The sequence below is a fragment of the Lynx canadensis genome, chromosome B4 (assembly GCF_007474595.2).
Source record: "Lynx canadensis isolate LIC74 chromosome B4, mLynCan4.pri.v2, whole genome shotgun sequence".
Lineage (NCBI taxonomy): Eukaryota > Metazoa > Chordata > Mammalia > Carnivora > Felidae > Lynx > Lynx canadensis.
In genome coordinates this window covers 135879265-135899213 of record NC_044309.1, presented here as the reverse complement: position 1 = coordinate 135899213, position 19949 = coordinate 135879265, and the positions used below count along the sequence as shown (strand labels likewise).

The window sequence follows — 19949 nt, the reverse complement described above, 5'->3', positions numbered from 1 at the left end:
AGGAGAACAGATTAGGGGACAGAAATGAAGAGTTTAATACTAGGGACGCCTTGGGTGGCTCAGTCGGTTAATTGTTATTGCTTAACCCAGCAATAACAATTAGAAACCTTGGGATCTACAACAACACGGATGAATCTTAAAAACATGGTAAATGAAGGAAGTAGTCAAGCACAAAAGAGTACACGCTGTATGATTATTCCATTTACGGGAACTCCTAGAAAAGCCAAAACCGGAGTGACCGTGACAGAGAGCGATCACTGGTTGCCGGAGCTGAGGTCAGGGGAGGGGCTGGTTCCAGAGGCCAAGAGTAGAATTTTAGGGTCGTGGAGGTATTCCTTAATACTGGCTGCGGCAGTGGTTAGATAAATATATACAACTGCCAAAACTCATGAAACTATACACTTAGGAATGAATTTTATTTTGTGCAACTTATACTGGGGTAAAAGAAAACATTTTTAAAACACAGAAGATCGTCAAAGGACACGAATGAATCATTCACAGAGAAAGTACATAAAACTTTTAAACATGAAAAACGTGTGAGTGCAACAGCAAAGAACACGCAAATCAAAACAGCAGCGAGGAACTGTGCCTTCGCCTGTCAGATTGGCAAGCATCTGGAAGTGGCGGTGGGAAGTGTGGCAAAAAGCCTCTCACGGACCCTCCCTCATAAGAATAAATTAACACCGGGGCTCCCGGGCGGCTCAGTTGGTTGAGGGTCCGGCTTCGGCTCAGCTCATGATCTCACGGTCTGTGGGTTCGAGCCCCACGTCGGGCTGTGTGCTGACAGCTCGGAGCCCGGAGCCTGCTTCGGATTCTGTGTCTCCCTCTCTCTCTGCCCCCTCCCACCCATGCTCTGTCTCTCTCTCTCTCCTTCAAAACTAAATTTTAAAAAATTTTTTAAAAAAGAATAAATTAACACCTTTATGAAGTACATTTGAGCAATATGTAGTGAAAACCTTAGACACGTCCAAACTTTTGACTCAAGAGTTAACAAACACGTGGCAGCCATTAAAAGTTAATTTCAAAGGTTTTTTAATGACATAAAAAATGCTCCTGATAAATACCGTGAGAAAACAGACCATAACTGATACCTCATATGATCTCAATGATGTTAAGTATGCATGGAGTGTGTGTGCCTGTGCACACAAAGAGATTCTGGAAGGAAATATACTAAAATATCAGTAGCGGCTATCTCTGGCTGTTATAATTATGAGTAATTTATTTTTTTCTTCATGGTTTCCCCTGTTTTCCAGTTTGAGACTGTACACGTTTTATAATCAACATGAATAAACACATGAATGAAACAGTTTTCAATAAATCAGCACACATTTTGCCAGAGATCACATGAGCAACCATTATCCAAAGTCACAAAGATATAGCCAAGTTTTTTCACTCTTAAAATGTCCTGGGGCACCTGACTGGCTCAGTCGGTGAAGTGTCTGACTTTGGCTCAGGTCATGATCTCACGGCTCGTGAGTTTGAGCCTCGCGTTGGGCCCTGTGCTGACAGCTCGGAGCCTGGAGCCTGCTTCCAATTCTGTGTCTCCCTCTCTCTCTGCCCCTCCCCTGCTCGCTCTCTCTCTCTTTCTCTCTCTCTCTCTCAAAAATAAACATTTTTAAAAAATGTCCCAGTGGCTCTTTTTTTTTTTTTTTTTTTTTTGCCTTAGGCAGCTCTCCCTCTGGATTTCTTTTTTAATGTTTTTATTTATTTTAAGAGAGAGAGAGAGAGAGCAGGGAAGGGGCAGAGAGAGACAGAGAGAGAGAGAGAGAATCCCAAGCAGGCTGCATACTGTCAGTGCAGAGCCCAACTCAGGGCTCCATCTCACAAACTGTGAGATCGTGACCTGAACCAAAATCAAAAGACGCTTGACTGACTCAGTGTTTGTTTACCACAATTTGTTAATCCTCTCAACAGTTAACAGACGCTTGGGTTGTTTTCAGTTTGGGGTCATTATGCAAGATGCTTCTGTGAACATTTACATACAATTCTTTGTGTGGATACATGTTTTCATTTCTCTTGGGTAAATACCTGTAGTAAAATTGCTGGGTTGTGTGAGTGTATGTTTAAATTTATAAGACACTGTCAAACCCTTTTCCAAAGTAACTACCATTTTGTAATTCCGTCAGTGACACGTAAGAACTCCAGTGCTCGACATCCTCATCAATGCTTAGTATTGCCAGTCTTACTTTTACCCATTTTGGTGGTGTGTAAAGGTATTTCATTCTGATTGAAAATTTTTTCTTAATGTTTATTTTTGAGAGAGAGAGAGACAGAGCATGGGTGGGGGAGGGCCAGAGAGAGAGGGAGACACAGAATCTGAAGTAGGCTCCAGGCTCTAAGCTGTCAGCACAGAGCCTGACAAGGTGCTTGAACTCGTGAACCACGAGATCATGACCTATGCCGAAGTCAGATGCTTAACCGACTGAGCCACCCAGGCACTCCTCATTCTGCTTTTAATTTGCATTTACCTGATGACTAATGATGTTGAGACTATTTTCATGTGATTATTAGCCATTCATATATATTCTTTTAAAAAGTATGTGTACAAATCTTTTGCATGCTTTATTGGTTTGTTTATTTCCCTATTGATTTGCAAGTGTTCTTTATATAGTCTAGATATGAGTTTTTTTGTTGGCTACCTATTTTCACATATTTTCTCAGTGTGGCTTGCTTGTCTCTTTGTATTTTGAAGTAGAAAAGTTTTTAATTTTGATAAAGCCTGTTTTATCTATTTAAAAATTTGTTATGGGTAGTTTTTAGGGGAGATCCATTTCTGGATGGTTTTGGAGTATGGTGTGCGGTAAGGTTGGAGGTTCATTTTGTTTCTATCCAGGTATCCCGTTGTTCTAGGAGTCTTTGTTGAAAAGGCTACTATTTCTCTGATGAATTACTTTGCACCTTTGTTGGAAATCAATTGACTATATAAGTATAAGTAGGTTTCTGGACTCTAGGCTCTTGCATTAGTCTATAGGATTATTCTCACATCAATACCACACTGTCTTGATTACTGTAGCTAAATAGTTTAGTCTTGAAATTAGACTGTGCAAGTCCTCTAGACTTGTTCTTCTCTTTCACAATTGTGTGACTATTCTAGGGTCTTTGTGTTTTAGAAGCAGTTTGTCAATGTATCAAAGGAAAAAAACCTGCTAGGATTTTAATTGCAAATACATTGGGGAGAATTGCCACTTTAACTATATTTGGTTTTCTACTTCATGGACATGGTATAACTTTCCACTTGTTTAGGTGTTTAATTTTCCTAGGCAAGGTTTTGTTGCTTATAATTCTCAAATCTTACACATATTATGTTTATTTCTAAGTATTTTTTATTCAATCGTAAATGAATTTTTAAAATTTCATTTTCCAACTATTCATGGCCAGTAACTAGAAACATAGTGATTTTTGTATATTTACTTAGAACACTGTGACCTTACTAAATTCACTGGCTAATTAGTTCAAATATTTTTATCGTAGATTTTCTAGTGTTTCTGAATATAACCATGTTGCCTACAAACAAAAGCAAACTTACATCTTCCTTTGCAATCTGTATGCCTTTTGTCTCTTTTTCTTGCTTTATTTTACTAAGTAGGACATTAAGTGCAATGCTGAGCCGAAATGGCAAAGTTGGACATCTTTGTCTTGTTCTGACCTGATCTTAGGTAGAAAGCATTCCATCTTGTAACATAGTGTGACGTTAGCCATGGGTGTCCTTTATTAGGTTAAGGGAGTTCCTTTCTATTCCCATTTTGATGACTTCTTTTTTTATCATATGTGTTGAATTTTGCGAAATTCAAATTTCGCAATTCAATTTTCTGCGTCTGTTCTGACATGTAATTTCCCTCCATTATTCTATTAACATAGTGAATTATATTGATCAACTCTTAGTTAAGCCAATTTACATCCTGGGATTAAATCCCACTTGGTCATAATATATAGTATCCTTTTTGTATATTTAATTATATTTGCTGAAATTTTGTTAAAAATGTTTTGCATCTTTTTTCATGAGTGACATTTGTCTAAAGTTGCCCTTGCTTGTAAAATATTTCTCTTAGTTTGGGATCAGGTTAACATGGGAAAATCTGTTGAGAAATGTTTCCTTCCTCTCTACTTTCTGGCCAACATTATTTATTTCCCTTAAATGTTTGATATAATTCACCTGAGAAGCCATATAGGCCTGAATTTTTCTTTTTAGGACTGTTTTAAGATAAAAAAAATTTTTAAATAGAGAATTATTCAAATTTTCTATTTCTTCTTGGGTCATTTTTGGTAATCTGTGTTTTCAACACATTCCATTTCATCTTAATTGTCAAATGGGTTGACATAAAGGTATGTATAATAGCCCCTCATTATCCTTTTTAAACATAACCTTTTACTTCAGAAGTTTTACATTTATGTAACTATTGTGGAGATAGCACAGAGAATTTTCATGTGCCCCACACTCAGCTTCCCCTGTTATTAACATCTTACATTAGTATGGTAGATTTTTCCCAATTGATGAACTAATATTGATATATTATTGTTAACTAGTTAGTCTGTACTTTATTTATATCTCCTCAGTTTTCCCCTAATATCATTTTTCCGTTCCAGGATATCACGTAGGATACATCCGCCATTACATTTAGTAGTCGTGTGTCCTTAGGCTCCTCTTGGTTCTGACAGTGGCTCAGACTTTCCTTGTTTTTTAACAACCTTGCCTGTTTTGGGGATTATTGGTCAGATATTTTACAGAATGTCCCTCAATTGGGATTTGGCTGATTGGACTGGCGTAATGTGTTTTTGGAAGGAAGACCACAGGGGCAAAGTACCATTCTCATTCCATCGTTTCTAGGGTGTAGAGTATTAATATGACTTGCACTGTTGAGGTTGCCCTTGATCATGTGGTTTAAGGTAATGTCCTTTTTGCCAACCTATCTGTGTGTTCATATTAATTGTGCCCTTTTTTGTGACAGCATAAATTGGGGTCATAAAAAAGATCCAATTGAAGTGTTTGTTTAGTCCGTTAATATTTAAAGTAATTGTCGATATATTTGGATTTGGGTCTCCCTTTTTTGTTTTTTGTTTTGTTTTCTCTTTTTCTTCCTTCTTCTCAGATATTTGGAACATTTTTTGGAATTCCATTTTAATTTTCTTATAGTCTTTTTAGTTGTGCTTTTTTACATAACTTTTCATGGGGACTGTAGTATACATATTTACCTGCTCATCGTTAGCCTGCAACCAGTTGACGCTGTATCACTTCACATAAAATGCAGAAGCCACGTGAGCATATAGGTCGCTGTCCTGCCCCACCGTGCCCTTTATACCGTGGGTATTATATGAATTATACTTATCCATATTACAAATGCCACAAAACAATGTTATTACTGTTTCACTTTATTTTTTTATTTTTTTTTTAATTTTTTTTTTCAACGTTTATTTATTTTTGGGACAGAGAGAGACAGAGCATGAACGGGGGAGGGGCAGAGAGAGAGGGAGACACAGAATCGGAAACAGGCTCCAGGCTCTGAGCCATCAGCCCAGAGCCCGACGTGGGGCTCGAACTCACGGACCGCGAGATCGTGACCTGGCTGAAGTCGGACGCTTAACCGACTGTGCCACCCAGGCACCCCACTGTTTCACTTTAAAGAACTAGAAATAAATTTAGAAGATAAAAAGCCAAAAAAAAATAGCCTTTTGTATTTTTTTCCGATATTTACCATTTCTGACACTTTTCTCATTCTTTTCTGAAGAGTCGAGGTCGCCATCTGCTATCATTTCCCAGCAGCCCGAAGAACTTCCTTTATCGAGGCACCAGTGTGCTCAAGATGGGTTCCCTTAGCTTTCTTTTATTTAGAAATGTCTTCTTGTACCCTTCATTTTTGAAGGATATTTTCTTAGATGAAAAAGTCTTGGGTGAGTTCTTTTTCTCTCTTGGCCCTCCAGGATGTCGTTCCACTTCCTTCAGCTTCCATGATTTTGGATGAAAAACCATCTGTTAAAATGTCCCCTGAACGTAATGAGTAATTTTTCTCTTGTTGCATTCAGGATTTACTCTTTGAATTGGGCTTCGTCATGTGCCTTGGCATGGCCTTTTTCATGGTATTCTACTTGGTGTTTGTTCAGCATCTTAATCTGTAAATGGATATCTTTAATCACATTTGGGGACATTTTGGCCTGTCATCTCCAAATATTCTTTTCTGCCCCATTATTTCTCTCCTCTCCTCCTGTGATTCCAATTGCGTGGATGTCAGACTTTTCTCCCTAGAATGTTCCATCTTCCTGGGTTTTTTAATATGTTCTATAATTGCAGATTCTGCCCTCAACTCTTTGAATATTAAATCATGAAGACTCTAACTTTTGTTATTATTTTTTCGATGAGTATTGTTTCTTTCGTTTTCGCTAGGTGGTTGTCTTGGTTGGACTCAAACTTCATATTCTGTTTTTTGGGTGGCAGCTCTGATCTTAGTTCAGATCTTGGTGTTTAGCTAAGTATTACGAGAAGGTTCTGATCATGTGAGATTCAGAGCCAGTCGGAAATGTGGTAGGACAGAGCTTGGGGAATCCCTCTCTGGCTCTTTTTCTTCCAGGATTTCCCCCTTCTCTCTAGGGGTCTTGGCTCACCTGGGTTTGGTCTTCTAGTGTTCCAGGCCATAAAGGCTACTTTTTTTTTTTTCGGTGGGGGGGGGGGTATTGGTACCCTTGGCAACCCTCATGCTACAGTACCTAGCACCAGGCTGAAAGCATTGAACATCCTCTTCACAACTCGACTCCTCTCAGCACGGAGTCCCAACCGGAGTTGGGTTTTGCCGTCCCGACATCTGTTCACCCTGTAGTGCTTTTAGGTAACTGCTTTTGGTATTATGCCCAGAGCTTGTTGTGACTATCTGTAGGAGGATTAGTCCAGTAGGATTGGACTCCTCCATTACTGGAAGAAGAAATCAGGTTTTAGTATTTTTATATTAATTTGTATAAGTGCTTTATGTTTTAAGAAAATCTGCAATTTGTTATGCATATTTATGTTACATAACTTTACAAGTCTGGTTTTTTTTGGCCTTTTTTTGGGTGGGGGGCGTCCATTGTGGTGCTTGAACTCATGACCCTGAGATCAAGAACTGAGTTGAGATCTAGAGTCAGATGCTCAACTGACTGAGCCACCCAGGCGCCTCTGGTTTTTGGCTCTTAAGTTTTATTTCAATATTTCTGGCGTACGGAACTTTTTTATGCTGATGGCATTGAATAGGGAAATTTGTGATTTCCCTTCTTAAATGTTACTTAAAAACCCATTCCTATTCAAATACCAGTTGAATATAGACCTAGATTTTCCTTTGCTAGTGGTCCTTGTTTTTACGTTTCACTTCTTCACTTATTTTGAATTTATTTTAGTATAGAGAATGGAGTGAATCTGGTATTTTTCCCAAATATCTAATCTGATATATTTCCCAAAGAGCAAGTAATTTCCTACACATAGCATATGAAGCTGATTGCATTTAACAGTAGACCCAGTGTTTCCATTATAGAAAATTAATTTCTAACCTGCTGAAATCTAAGGTGGAAATATATAGCGTTAACAAACTCTATCCAGGTTGTGGGCAACGTGAGGAAGGAAGGCCAAGAATGAAAGGCAAAACTTTGTTTTGTATGTGAACAGCAAGGCATTAGACCACTGTCGCAGTCTCCTTCTTAGATGTTGTCGTGTATACACAATGAAAATCAATCCATCGGTATCTCCCGTTCTCATGAAAACATATATGGTCCTAATAGCAGAAGCATAAATAATCACCATTTATCAAGCATTGGGTGCTATAATCATAACATGACCCAGGTGCTATGCAAGTGTTAAATGCTAATAATACTAATTCTTAGTGACAAGTGCTCATAATGTTAATCCTTAGTGACAGATGCTAATCATACTAATCCTTCATGATAAACGCTATAAAGGAAGGAGGCGTAGTGCTATGGGACAGGCTAACAGGGCAAAGAGCCCTGGTTATGGACATCGGAGAAGGCTTCCCTGAGAAAGTAATGATTAAGTTGAGCTCGAAAGGGGAGTAGAATTAAGAATGGGACGTATGATGAGGAGTGTGGCATTTGTCAAAGGAAGCGGCAAATATAAGGGACCTTGGGCAAGGAGGAGCATAACCCTGAACTGAAGGGCCACACAACTCCGTGTGTGTTTGCGTGTGCACACATGCACGCTGGTACTTTCTCACGTGGCCCGCGTCCGATCCACCTGAGACCAGTTTCCTTACAGCCACTAGTTTTGGCCGTCAAAACAGGGTAGTCTGTCTTGTGGCGTTCCCCACTTTCGCATCTCGTATCTGCCGTTTAAGAATCTTAACCCAAATTCTTTTCGTCCCCCCCGCCCCGCCCCGTTACGGAAGCGTGGGTGATGCTTAGTGGCTGGGTCACATAGACAGTAGGGTGGCGTGTGTGATGGAACACCTGCTGGTGATCCAATACTCAGTAGGGGCTTTTCGATCTAGTAGCTTTAATCCTTAGAGCAACCCTCCCCGAGGAGGACATTATGCTCATTTTATAGATGAGAAAAATAGAGCAGCAGAATAGTGAGCAACGTGTCGGAGGCCACACGGGTAGGGAGTGAAGGAGCCAGGACCGGCTGTCTGGTGTGTCTGCGTTCCCGTCAGGCGGCCCCCGCTGGCACCTTGCCTTTCCGAAACCCTGGGCCCGAGTCACGGGGCCACGCTGGCTTTGGTAGTTTCCTTTCCAGCAATTTTCCAGTTACTCGTTCCCGCTGTGATTTTGCGTCTGTACTTGTTTTCAGTTGCTGCCGTGACAAAGCAGCACAAGCCGAGTGGAGAAACGCAGAGTCCGTTTCTCACCTTTGCGGCCTCCTAGAGGCACCTGCTTCCTGGGCGCGCAGCCCTTCCTGCATCTCCAGTCACCTCCTTGGCCCTTCTCCTGTCCTCACGTCTTTTTCTGGCTACAGCTCGGAGAAACTCTCTGATATGGAGAACTCCTGTGATAAGATCGGCCCACCGGATCCCTGGTTAGCCTGGGTACCCTCCCATCTCTGCACCTGTGCCTTAATCACATCTGCACGGTCCCTTTTTGCCACCTGAGACCACACTCAACAGATCCCGGGGATTAGGAAGTGGATGCGTCCCGGGCCTTTACTCTGCCTCCCGCGGTGACTGAACTCTCCAAATAGTGACTTTGAAAGAGTTATCTCATGAACATGAGAATCAAATTCCTTTGTTTCTTCCTTCACCTGTATGCTACCTGCCGCTAAGGGAATACAGGAACAAGGAGCTGTAGCGTCAGTTTGGTTTTCCTTGCTTTTTTAAAAGTCAATTGGTAGTACTATTTTACTAAATTATCTTGTTTGTTTGCCTTAGATTTGAAACTTCACCTAAATTCATTGCTGCACTCTTCAATATTAAACATCTAATCCATGAAACATTATAGGAAAAATATTTAAAGTAATATTTTTACTTTTTTAAATCCAGATTTGGACTTAAAACCACCGCTAGAGTCAACTGGAAACAATTTCTAACCTCATTTTATGAGTCCCAGTGGTTGGAAGTCAACAACACAGTTCGCCCGACCAAAAGAAACAGGTATGTGGGAAAACAAAAACAAAAACAGAAGAACCAAATTTCAGTTGCACCTATTATAATCTATGAGAATATCTGCATTACTTTTTCTTCAGGTTTTGAATGAGAAATTAGTCTTCATGGGATAATTATGAACTTGACATAGCGATTTACCATTCATCAACTGTTTCCCATACAGGCATTCTTATTTCAAATGGCCTTAAACTATAAGATGGGTATAATTATTATTCCAGTTTCTAGGTGAAAACCTGAGACTGTAAGGGTCTTAACTCGACCTGCCACTTAGTGAGCGCGGTGGAGGCAGAAATGGAGACTATTGGACGTGCGCACATCAACGCTGCCAGCGTCACACTGAGCTTTGCGTGTGTTCTTGGGAAATTGTGTAGAAGCATGTTGTGTTAAGTGTTACACAGAAAGGAACAATCCACATTCATTTGTCTCCTGACCACTATGCGTGGTGCAGTTATCGTGGGTCAGGGGGATTTTTTGCCCCGAGCGCCGTTATTTCTGTTTTCATTCTAACGTCTATTACAACTTCAGATTTATGTATCACGTAAATTGTGGTGGGGCCGAAAATGTAAAACAAGTACTTAATAATATGACATTTTAAAATTTAGGCTTTTGCTCTAAGAAGTATTTTGTTTACGTGAATGTGTATCCTGTATGGATCGCCCTATATACATTTTAAGGGAAAAAAACAGGCTTTATAATCTCGGCACGTTCATCGAAAGCACTATGCTCTGTTGCAAAGTAAAATATGAGAAAAATAGAGCATCAGAATAGTGAGCAACGTGTCAGAGGCCACACGGGTAAGGAGTGGAAGGAGCCAGGACCTGCTGTCTGGTGTGTCTGCGTTCCCGTCAGGCGGCCCCTGCTGGCATCTTGCCTTTCCGAACCCCTGGGCCCGAGTCACGGGGCCACAAAGTTAATTCCCATTTCACTAGGTCCGCTCTGTGTCTCAGGGATTTATGAATATTTGACAAACTGCCCCGGTTACTGGCCTTCCAGGTATTTAAAGCTCCCTCCCCACCCCTCCACCCCCCACCCCGTTCCTGGGATGCAACTCCGTGAGCCTATTTCTTAAGTGAAGTTACTTCTGTTTTTTGCGATTTTCTTGACTGAAAGATAGGAAAGAATTAAAATGTGAGTTTCATTTACTTCAAAACAGTGATTCTCAGGGCACCTGGGTGACTCAATTGGTTAAGTGTCTGACACCTCTTGATTTCGGCTCGGGTCACTATCTCAAGGTCACGGGATCAAGCCCCACATCACGTTCTGCGCTGACAGTGGAGAATCTGCTGGGGATGTGCTCTCTCTCTCTCTCTCTGTCTCCCTGCTTCTCTCTCTCAACATAAATAAACTTTAAATAGTGATTCTCGACTAGGGGCAATCCCAGCCACCCAGAGACGTTTTTGGTTGTCACAGCTGGGGTGGGGGCGCTAATGATATCTAGTGGGCGGTGGCCAGGTTTGCTCTGAACATCCCACAGTGCCTAGCACGGTACCCCCTGTCCCACCCCCAACACACACCAGAGAACTGCTGGGCCCCCTGGTCGGTGGTACTGTATAAGGTGATGATTATTGCAGAAGCATCCATTCATTCCTGTGCCAGGGATCTTTCGAAAAACCAGGTTGCAGTAGTCACATGAGCAAACAGACTCAGGAATTCTGCTACTTTATATATTTCTTAAAAAAATTTTTTTTTGGGGCGCCTGGGTGGCGCAGTCGGTTAAGCGTCCGACTTCAGCCAGGTCACGATCTCGCGGTCCGTGAGTTCGAGCCCCGCGTCGGGCTCTGGGCTGATGGCTCGGAGCCTGGAGCCTGTTTCCGATTCTGTGTCCCCCTCTCTCTCTGCCCCTCCCCCGTTCATGCTCTGTCTCTCTCTGTCCCAAAAATAAATAAACGTTGAAAAAAAAAATTTTAATAAAAAAAATTTTTTTTTAGTGTTTATTTTTGAGAGAGAGACAGAGTGCGAGCTGGGGAGGGGCAGAAAGAGAGGGAGACACAGACTCCGAAGCAGGCTCCAGGCTCCGAGCCGTCCGCATAGAGCCCGACGTGGGGCTCGGACCCATGAAGCGCGAGATCATGACCTGAGCCGAAGTCGGACGCCCAACCAACTGAGCCACTGGGGCGCCCCTACTTTATATATTTCTTAGAAATGGTCGTAGGTGTGTGTTTCTGTGTTTTTGTACAGCTGGAGAGCTAAGATGGCTGTAGATGCAGCAGTAAACCCCCCCGCCCCAAACGGATGTGAGAATTGTTGAGCTGATTCACGATCATTTTTTTTTTTTTAAGTTTAGAAGGAGGGAAAGAGCACAAGTGGGGGAGAAGGGCAAAGAGAGAGGGAGAATCTTTTTTCTTATTTATTTATTTATTTATTTATTTATTTATTTATTTATTTATTTTCAAGTTAGCTAACATACAGTGTGGTCTTGGCTTCAGGAGTAGAACTCAGTGATCCATCTGTTACATACAACACCTGTGCTCGTCCCAAAAAGTGCCCTCCTTAATGCCCACCACCCATTGAACCTCTCTCCCTCACCCTAGCCCACCCCATCAACCCTCAGTTCTCTGTATTTAAGAGTCTCTTGTGGTTTACCTTCCTCTCTGTTTTTATCTTATTTTTCCTTTCCTTCTCCTATGGTCATCTGTTGAGTTTTTCAAATGCCACGTATGAGTGAAATCATATGATATCAGTCTTTCTCTGACTGACCTATTTCATTGAGCATAATATCCTTCAGTTCCATCCACATTGTTGCAAATGGCAAGATTTCATTCTTTTTCATCACCGAGTAATATTCCATTGAATATGTATACCATGTCTTCTTTATCCATTCATCAATTGATGGACATTTGGGCTCTTTCCATAATTTGGCTATTGTTGACAGAGCGTCTGTAAACATTGGGGTGCCTGTGCCCCTTCAAATCAGCATTTTTGTATCCTTTGGGTAAATTCCTACTAGTGCAATTATTGGGTCACAGGGTAGTTCTATTTTTAATTTTTTGAGGAACCTCCATACTGTTTTCCAGAGTGGCTGCACCAGTTTACATTCATACCAACGGTACGAAAGGGTTCCTCTTTCTCCACATCCTTGCCAACATCTATTAGTTGTAGCTATATTGACTGGTGTGAGGTGGTATCTCATTGTGGTTTTGATTTGTATTCTCCTGTTGCTGAGTGATGTTGAACATTTTTTCATGCGTCTGCTAGCCATCTAGATGTCTTCTTTGGAAAAGTGTCTATTCATGTCTTTTGCCCATTTCTTCACTGGATTATTTGTTTTTTGGGTGTTGAGTTTGATAAGTTCTTTATAGATTTTGGATACTAACCCTGTATCTGATACGTCATTGGCAAATATCTTCTCCCATTCCATTGGCTGCCTTTTAGTTTGTTGATTGTTTCCTTTGCTGTGCAGAAGCTTTTTATCTTGATGAGGTCCCAATAGTTCATTTTTGCTTTTATTTCCCTTGCCTCTGGAGACATGTCAAATATGAAGTTGCTGTGGCTGAGGTCAAAGAGGTTGCTGCCTGTTTTGTCATGTAGGATTTTGATGGTTTGCTGTCTCACGTGTAGGTCTTTTATCCATTTTGAATTTACTTTTGTGGATGGTGTAAGAAAGTGGTCCAGGTTCATTCTTCTGCATGTCGCTGTCCAGTTTTCCCAGGCCACTTGCTAAAGAGACTGTCTTTTTTCCATTGGATACTCTTTCCTGCTTTGTTGCAGATGAGTTGACCATACATTTGTGAGTCCATTTCTGGGTTCTCTATTCTGTTCCCTTAATCTATGTGTCTGCTAAGCAGCCTCCATGCTCACACAGAGCCCAGCTCAGGGTTCAATCCCACGACCCTGGGATTGTGACCTGAGCCAAAATCAAGAGTTGGTCACTTAACTGACTGAGCTACCCAGGCGCCCCTCATTCTTTTTTGAGTGGGAAACATCATCCGGTCTAACTGAACATTGAAAAGCAGAGGCCGACAGGGTTATCTGTAGGTTTGTATGATGAGATTCTGCAGCCCCCTTCTGATCAGAGTCCAGGGTGAAGTCGGCTTTGATTTCTGAGTCGGGTGGTCATAGGCCTTCAGGAGCACACGTCCAGACTGACGGACCTGCGCTCAGGGGACGGTTGCGAGAGGGAAGAAAAGGAGAGGAGAGGGCTCTGATGATGTCGGTGGCCGTGGCCTTTGTCAACAGGGAGGGGGACGTTATTAAGGTTGACATTCCCACCGTTTTAACACGGGAAGCGTGTGCCCTCACTTACCGTGTGGGTGAGTGTGCCTTGACGCGCTCCCCCTTATACACAGGGAGGTGACACTCTCAGCGGTGATCGTGATCTCTTTCCTGGCCTCTTTTGAGACCAGGGGCACAGACTGGCGAGACAGCTAGCCACGGTTAGCTGGTATGGGAAATGGAGAATGATGGGACAGCAAGGCTGATGGCATCCACACCGTCTCCCCTATCAGGTACCGCACTGCCTGAGCGACCAGTGGGCCCACACAAGCACAGTACACTTTCAGGAAGAAAAGCCATCCACTAATAAAGCATTGTGATGGTTGTAAGGTGTTTTTTTTTTGTTTTTTTTTTTTGTTTTTTTTTTTGCATTAAGGAAGAACAGAGTTCAAGAGCGTAACCTTATTCCTGTTTTTCTCTTCATCCTCTTGTAGCATCACTTCTAAAAATCAATCTTGCGAGGAAAACATTATCCCCAAGTTATCTAGACACGAGGGTCACTCTGCGTCACTGAAGAAAGCACTACTGAACGCCAAGACGGTAAGATTTCGAACCCCTTCCCTGGTGAAAACCTCACTGTTTCTCAGAACGAGAACACTCAGACCCAGGCTAACAAAAACTGTATTTTCATCCATTTACCCAACCAACACACGTTTTGAGCTCCTGCTATAAGCTAGCAATTGTCCCGAGTGCTTAGGGATATAACCTCACTCCTGACCTCAGGAGCCGGCTGGGATTGGGAGGTCAGATAACATAAAATGTCCTGCACCGAGGTGAGGGAGATGCCAGGGGATGAGAACAGCGCATGGCAAGGTCGCTGAGGGTGCACTGTCTGCTCACCACTCACTGCCTAACGAGTAAGCCGGACCTGTTGAGCCTTCCTCACCCCAGCCCAGAGGGTGTGGGTTCGTAACAACGTGTGACCCATCACAGGAACGTTTTCTTAGTTCTAAAGAGTCTATTTAATGGTTTAATTATGCTGCGGAAGGAGGCTAATTCATGAATTTGTAACTCGCTTTAAATATTAGCTCCTGTCCCACCTTAATGTGTATTTGAAAGCAGCATTTGGATACTTTGGAAACGTGCAACATTTTCCCAAGTTGGCTGCTGACTAAGCACATTCAACAGCCGAATCCAGTAAATATGGAGGAGTCCAGTGACTTGCTTTGCCTCAGACTCCGATCTGACTGTGTGCAGAAGAGGAGACACTCGGCCTCGGCGCGAGCCTTCCTGCAGGGCGGCTGTAGGGCAGCGTTCTGGGGAGGAGCCCACGTGGCCTGGAGGCGGACCTCAAGGTTCAGAGGTTTGCTGTCTATACTGGAGACTGTGGTTCCTCGTCTCCGTTGATCTAGAATGCCGTTGCTTATGGTTTCTGAGCCTAGTGTAGACTCAGAGATTTGGGGTTCTGTTTTCCTGGGGGAGGGGAGCATTTTAGCTGGCCTGCCTGTTCTAAGTAATCTTTAGAACTAGATGACCTGGTCTCTTACACTGAGTGAACGATGATAATGAGTGCTTACGACGTGCCGGGGACTGTCTCCTGTGACTTACCCGTCTTCACTCGCTTCTGCCTCTCCCCACCTCTGTGAGGTAGACACCATCACGATCTCCGTTTAAGCCTTTCCCTTTGCCCTCATCTGCCGAGGAAAGGGAACGGCAGTGTTAAGTATCCGGCCTGAGGCTCCCAGCTCGTGAGTGGCGGGGCTTGACTCAAACCAGCTGCTCCAGAGGGAGGCCCACTGCAGCCTTGGGCAGAGCCGCCTGCGAATGTGTCGGCTGGGCCTCCTCTTGGACACAAGTGAAGGCTTTTGTGTGTTCACCCGCCTCAGCACCTAGTGGTCCATTGACGTAATTTAATTAAAAATAGTGAAATCTCATCTCCGTTAATGGAGGGCTGTAATAACGCCAGCCGCTCCAAATATGGGACTATTTAGCGGTCATTGATGTGCTGTTTCACAAACAGAACCGATCAACAAACACGCAGGGGTGAGGAATCGAGTGCCTGCCCCACACTGGGCCGTGCGTGCCTTGGGCCCTGGCGCTGATCGCACAGATGAGTGACGCAAAGGCCTGGCCAATGATGAGCTCACACTCTGGAGTGACACATGACAGCAGTGAGCGTCTGATGCTTAGAGTTGCCGGATGCCAAGTGGGATTTCCGACCCACCCCACCCCCGACCGCCATTTGCCGTGGTCTTGGGCACGCTCTGGAACCCGGAAGGAGGCAGGCAGAGGGAGAGAGCCAGGAGTAGGCAGGAGAGGGCATTTTTGCCTGGCTGCAGAGGACAGCGGTGGGAAGCACGTCCCTCTCCTGCTGTAGAGAGGGATGCAGAATTGTTACAGAAAGAAAAGCAGCTTTACGTCTGCTCCGACTCATGCCTCCCAAGTAGCTATGTGTGCTCTTTCCACACACCACCACCATCCCTCTGAGTGACCCAGTCACCTCGATCACTTGTATTGAAACCTGGCGTGGCTCACTTTCTGTGACCCCAAAACTATTTGTACCCTACGTGTTTATCCACCCTTGTTTTCAGTGTTGTTTGCAGCCCACGTGATTTTCTCGGTAGAAAGTCCAAAAGAATCTTCCAGAACATACTAGAATTAATAACAGAAGTTAGAAGGTCAGTGTTTAAACATCAATAGTATTTCTATAAGCTGCAGTAATCAATTAGAAAAGTAAACTTTAAAATATCATTTCTAATAATTTTATTTAAAAAAATCAAATGCCTAGAAACACAACCTAACAAAAAAAAATGAAAATTCTCTACATTGAAGACTACAAAGATTGCTTATAGAAATAATAACAAGTCCTTCACAAACCTCCGGTAAATATCAGAGGAAGGAATGCCTCCCAACTCGTTCTCTGAGGCCGATGCTACTTTAATACTAAAGCCAGACAAAGAGATCACAAGAAAACGAACAACCAATATCCTTCATGAATATTGTTGTAGAAATTCTCAGCAAGACATAAGTAAACCAAATCCAGCAACACAAACAAAAGATTAAATGCTATGACCATGTGGGATTTATCCCAGGATTGCAGGCTTGGTTCGACTTCCAAAAAATCAATTAATATAGTACACAATGTTAATAGAATTAAGGGAAAAAAACCACACGATCGTCTTGAAAGATGCAGAAAAAGGATTTGCAAAATCCAGCCCTGTTTCGTGATGACTTTCAACAGACCAAGAGCAGGGAAATTCCTTAAACTGACGAAGGGCATCTACAACGAACCCATAGCTAACAGCACAGTTAACGGTAAGAGACTGAATAGTTTCCCCCAGGATGATGGAAAACACAAAATGTCAACTTTTGCTACTTCTCTGCAACGTTGTACTGAAGTTCTAGACGGTGCAATCCTGAAAGAAAAGAAATAGGAGGCATCCAGATTGGAGAGGAAGAAGTAAAACTGCCCTTACTTACAGACAACACAGTGGACACACACAGACTTCTACAAATAATAAATGTGTTCATCGAGGTTGTAGAATATAAGACCAATATACCAAAATCAGTTACATTTCTATCAACTAGCAACGAACAATCTGAAAAGGAACTTCAGAAAGCAGTGCCACTCACAATAGCATCAACAAGTATAAAATACCCAGTAGTAAATTTAACAAAAGTGCCAGACTTGTACACTGCAAATTACAAAACACTATTAAAAGAAATTAAATAAAATGTAAATAAATGAAGAAACATTCCACAGTCATGGATTGGAAGATTCGATAGTATTAAGAGCAGTTCTCTCCAAATTGATCTATAGGTTCAACAGGTTCAATGCAAACCCTGTTGAAATGCCAACTGTCTATTTTTTTAATGTTTATTTATTTTTGAGAGAGAGAGAGAGAGAGAGAGAGAGAGAGAGAGCGAGCGCATAAGCAGGAGAGGGGCAGAGAAAGAGGGAGACACAGAATCCAAAGCAGGCTCCAGGCTCCGAGCTGTCAGCCCAGAGCCCAACGTGGGGCATGAACTCACGAACCTTTGAGATCATGACCTGAGCCAAAGTCAGACGCTCAACCGACTGAGCCACCCAGGCACCCCAGTTTTTTTCAACTGTCTTTTTTTTTGCAGAAATTAAAAATTGATTTTAAAATTCATATGGAAATGAAAAGATTGCTAAATAGCCAAAACCAATCTTGGAAAAAAGAACGAAGTTAGAGCACTTTGGGATCTTAGTACAGAGCTATGGTGTCAGAACAGTGTGGCAATGGCAGGAGGATAGACAGATTACTCAATGGAACAGAACCGAGAGTCCAGAAATAGACCTTAATGTTTATGGTCAATCCATCTTTGACAAGATCAGTGGGAGAGAGGATCATCTTTCCAACAAATGGTCCTGAGACTGTTGGATAGCCATATGCAAAAAAGAGGAACTGCCTTACCGCATACACAACTAAAAATGGACCATAAACCTAAATATAAGAGTTAAAATGACAAAACTCTTAGAAGAAGGCATGTGCGTAAATCTTTGTGACCTGTGTTGGACAAGTATTTCTTAGGACACTAAAAGCATGATCCATAAAGGGGGAAAAAAACCCATAAACTGGAATCATCACAATTAAAAAATTGTGCTCCAAATGATACCATTAAGTCACATTCTGGGAGAAAATAAATGCAAATTATATATTGGGTAAGGGACTTGCATGGAGACTATGTAAGAACTCTTCGAACTCAGTAAGAGGACAACCCAATGTAAAAAATGGGCAAAATATTTGAATAGACGTTTCATCAAAGAAGATACACGGGGGGCACCTGGGGGGCTCAGCCAGTTGAGTGTCCGACTTCGGCTCAGGTCACGATCCCGCGGTCCGTGAGTTCGAGCCCCGCGTCGGGCTCTGTGCTGACAGCTCAGAGCCTGGAGCCTGCTTGGGATTCTGTGTCTCCCTCTCTCTCTGCCCCTCCCCCACTCGCACTCTGTCTTTCTCTCTCTCTCTCAAAACTAAACATTAAAAGATTAAAAAAAAAAAAAAGAAGACATATGAATGGCCAATGAGCATGTGAAAAGATGGTCGACATCCTTAGACACCAGGGATGCGAGTCAGAAGCATGCTGGTGCACCACTTGCCAGTTTATGGTGACGATGAAGTCACAAAGGCAGCAGTCAGTGGACCACGTCAGGGACGTGGACATGGAATTTTCTCTCCTACTGGTGGAAATAGAAAATGGTACAGCTGCCGTTGAAACAACATGGTCGTTTCTTTAAAATTTAAACAGAAATTTACCACCTGACCCAGCAATTCCACTCACAGGTAGCTGCCCAAGGGAAGTAAAAACATTTTGTCCACACGAAGACTTGTGTGCAGATGTTCGTACCCACGTTATTCATAATCTCCAAACGAGGCGATCCAAGTGTTTTTCTGCTTGCGGTAAGAGAAACAAAACGTGGCATATCCATACAGTGGAATAATAACAAGGATGAAAAGGAACGAAGTACCGATCCATGGCGCATCCTGGATTGAACCGCGAAAATGTTATGGCAGGTGATAGAAGCCAGATGCAGAATGCATACTGATGCATAAACTGTATGCTTCTGTATACACGAAATATCCAAACCAAAGCAAACACCGAGAGACAACAAATAGATCGGTTGCCTTGGGTCGGGGACGGAAGTGAGGAGTGGCTGCGAGTGGACGCGAGGTTTCTCTTGTGACGGAAATGTTCCGGAACCAGATGGTGGTTGATGGCTGCACAATGCTATATGCTTACTGAAAACCCTAATTGTCCTACTTGGACAATAAATAGTTGATTATCACTCCCAAGCTAAAAAGTAAGCAGGCATACATTCCTCTAGATTATCTAATTTTCCCTGAGACAACCTTGTATCCTTTTCTGGCTTTGGACCCCAAAGTAACGGTTGACATTTGCACACCACTTTGTCACTTAGTAAGCCCCTAAGAGAGTTAATATTCACACTCTCTATGAGGAGGTAGGGGTTCTTTATTCCCCCTGTTTTTTTCCAGTAAACAGTATCTCTTACTTTTGATACTTAATTTACTTATTGGTAATTTTTTATTCTGGCGGAAGAATTTGCCTCACAGTATTTTGCTGATAATATGTTTTCTTTATGCAGCATGGCTGAGATTTTTCTTGCTAAGTAATTGTCCATTTATGTAATTGATGAGGTTGGTGGTAGTGAAAATAAGCATCATTAATATCTTTAGTAGATCGGCAGGTTGT

The 19949-nt window shown here is 42.5% G+C and overlaps 1 protein-coding gene across 1 annotated transcript in view; it reads left to right on the top strand.

Moving 5' to 3' along the window:
* Positions 1–19949, top strand: part of EFCAB6 (EF-hand calcium binding domain 6) — a 225418-nt gene that overhangs the window by 101095 nt on the left and 104374 nt on the right. The window contains exons 12-13 of the mRNA XM_030322319.1: positions 9441–9551; positions 14210–14315. Of these exons, the coding sequence (XP_030178179.1) occupies positions 9441–9551; positions 14210–14315 (217 nt within the window). The remainder of the gene's footprint in view (positions 1–9440; positions 9552–14209; positions 14316–19949) is intronic.